We start from the raw sequence: 3002 nt of genomic DNA on the forward strand, positions 1-3002 counted from the left end.
CACTAAAACGCAAAGAGTTAATCAATAAAATTTATTGGTATGTAATACATACATTTTTATAATCATAATTATAAAAGTTAATTAATTGAAAGAATTCCCAGTCAATTTATCAATAATATATAAATTAGAAATTTCCCACATTAGAAAATTTCCAATTTTTAATTGAAACAAAACTGATTAAATCACATGACAATCAAAAACCAACTATATAAATAGAAATTAAAGTCCTATAAGACGATCAAAAGAAAAAATTCACTCTACAAGTCAACAATGGCGATCCATACAATTTGTATAATAGCTTTTGTTCTCATCGTAGTGCAAGTAAGTTTATTTAAAATAAAAACTAAAACTTCAAAATTATTAAAAATTTTTCCCATTAGAATCTATATGCTAAACCTGTGGAGAATACAACGAACGAGCAAGAGTTAATTAAAAAAATATTGAATGGAAATCCTACTGCCTCTGAAAAACTTCATGTATTTTTACTGGAGACTATGAATATCAAACCCAAACAATATGCTGCCAATGCTTTTAATGCCACGCAATACTTACTAAAAGACCCGGCTTTATTGCAGAACAATAATTTGGAAGTGACTTTCTTTAAAGATGAACTAAATAGGGTAATAAATACTTATAAACCCTCAGCTACAGAAATTACTACATATTTTGAAACAATGATTATTTTTTCAAATGTTATGGAATATTATTACCAGCTTCCTCAAGATAAAGTAACAAGTGATACGAAATTTATTGTTGACCTTATAAACAAATACGATTGTAAGACTTTGGCCATGAAAATCAAGGGGCACTATGAAGCCACTTTTACCGAATTTAATAAAAAGTTTGAAGAACATAAAAAGGATTTGGAACAACCCATCTTGGATTGGTATGACAAATACGCAGCTTTAACTTCTACACCAGAGAAACTGATATCGCTTTTAGATTTGTTAAGTTTATTTGAAATCTAAAATAAATAATTTAATAAAGGACACAATTTAAGCACATAGTAATAATTATTTGAAGCTTAATTGAAGTATTTTATATCTGTTATCTAGTTCAGTTCTAGTTCAGTTCTAGTTCAGTTCTAGTTCAGTTCTAGTTCAGTTCTAGTTCAGTTCTAGTTCAGTTCTAGTTCAGTTCTAGTTCAGTTCTAGTTCAGTTCTAGTTCAGTTCTAGTTCAGTTCTAGTTCAGTTCTAGTTCAGTTCTAGTTCAGTTCTAGTTCAGTTCTAGTTCAGTTCTAGTTCAGTTCTAGTTCAGTTCTAGTTCAGTTCTAGTTCAGTTCTAGTTCAGTTCTAGTTCAGTTCTAGTTCAGTTCTAGTTCAGTTCTAGTTCAGTTCTAGTTCAGTTCTAGTTCAGTTCTAGTTCAGTTCTAGTTCAGTTCTAGTTCAGTTCTAGTTCAGTTCTAGTTCAGTTCTAGTTCAGTTCTAGTTCAGTTCTAGTTCAGTTCTAGTTCAGTTCTAGTTCAGTTCTAGTTCAGTTCTAGTTCAGTTCTAGTTCAGTTCTAGTTCAGTTCTAGTTCAGTTCTAGTTCAGTTCTAGTTCAGTTCTAGTTCAGTTCTAGTTCAGTTCTAGTTCAGTTCTAGTTCAGTTCTAGTTCAGTTCTAGTTCAGTTCTAGTTCAGTTCTAGTTCAGTTCTAGTTCAGTTCTAGTTCAGTTCTAGTTCAGTTCTAGTTCAGTTCTAGTTCAGTTCTAGTTCAGTTCTAGTTCAGTTCTAGTTCAGTTCTAGTTCAGTTCTAGTTCAGTTCTAGTTCAGTTCTAGTTCAGTTCTAGTTCAGTTCTAGTTCAGTTCTAGTTCAGTTCTAGTTCAGTTCTAGTTCAGTTCTAGTTCAGTTCTAGTTCAGTTCTAGTTCAGTTCTAGTTCAGTTCTAGTTCAGTTCTAGTTCAGTTCTAGTTCAGTTCTAGTTCAGTTCTAGTTCAGTTCTAGTTCAGTTCTAGTTCAGTTCTAGTTCAGTTCTAGTTCAGTTCTAGTTCAGTTCTAGTTCAGTTCTAGTTCAGTTCTAGTTCAGTTCTAGTTCAGTTCTAGTTCAGTTCTAGTTCAGTTCTAGTTCAGTTCTAGTTCAGTTCTAGTTCAGTTCTAGTTCAGTTCTAGTTCAGTTCTAGTTCAGTTCTAGTTCAGTTCTAGTTCAGTTCTAGTTCAGTTCTAGTTCAGTTCTAGTTCAGTTCTAGTTCAGTTCTAGTTCAGTTCTAGTTCAGTTCTAGTTCAGTTCTAGTTCAGTTCTAGTTCAGTTCTAGTTCAGTTCTAGTTCAGTTCTAGTTCAGTTCTAGTTCAGTTCTAGTTCAGTTCTAGTTCAGTTCTAGTTCAGTTCTAGTTCAGTTCTAGTTCAGTTCTAGTTCAGTTCTAGTTCAGTTCTAGTTCAGTTCTAGTTCAGTTCTAGTTCAGTTCTAGTTCAGTTCTAGTTCAGTTCTAGTTCAGTTCTAGTTCAGTTCTAGTTCAGTTCTAGTTCAGTTCTAGTTCAGTTCTAGTTCAGTTCTAGTTCAGTTCTAGTTCAGTTCTAGTTCAGTTCTAGTTCAGTTCTAGTTCAGTTCTAGTTCAGTTCTAGTTCAGTTCTAGTTCAGTTCTAGTTCAGTTCTAGTTCAGTTCTAGTTCAGTTCTAGTTCAGTTCTAGTTCAGTTCTAGTTCAGTTCTAGTTCAGTTCTAGTTCAGTTCTAGTTCAGTTCTAGTTCAGTTCTAGTTCAGTTCTAGTTCAGTTCTAGTTCAGTTCTAGTTCAGTTCTAGTTCAGTTCTAGTTCAGTTCTAGTTCAGTTCTAGTTCAGGTTCTAATTCTAGTTCAGGTTCTAGTTCAGGTTCTAGGTCAGGTTCTAGTTCTAGTTCAGGTTCTAGTTCAGGTTCTAGGTCAGGTTCTAGTTCTAGTTCAGGTTCTAGTTCAGCTTCTAGTTCAGATTCTAGTTCAGGTTCTAGTTCACATTCTAGTTCACGTTCTAGTTCAGGTTCTAGATGATGGCTCATAGTTCAGGTTCAGTTTGTAGTTCAAGTTCAGGTCAATCAGATTATAGTCTTTGCA

At 33.4% G+C, this 3002-nt stretch overlaps 1 protein-coding gene across 1 annotated transcript; it reads left to right on the plus strand.

Moving 5' to 3' along the window:
* Window positions 1-251: 251 nt before the first annotated feature.
* LOC135952603 (uncharacterized) lies at window positions 252-1007 on the plus strand. The gene is made up of 2 exons (XM_065502615.1): window positions 252-321; window positions 381-1007. Exons 1-2 carry the CDS (start codon window positions 271-273, stop codon window positions 966-968), a joined length of 639 nt encoding a protein of 212 aa, XP_065358687.1. The 5' UTR covers window positions 252-270; the 3' UTR covers window positions 969-1007.
* The last annotated feature ends 1995 nt before the right edge of the window (window positions 1008-3002 follow it).

Source organism: Calliphora vicina, chromosome 2, assembly GCF_958450345.1.
Source record: "Calliphora vicina chromosome 2, idCalVici1.1, whole genome shotgun sequence".
In the NCBI taxonomy this organism is placed as follows: Eukaryota; Metazoa; Arthropoda; class Insecta; order Diptera; family Calliphoridae; genus Calliphora; species Calliphora vicina.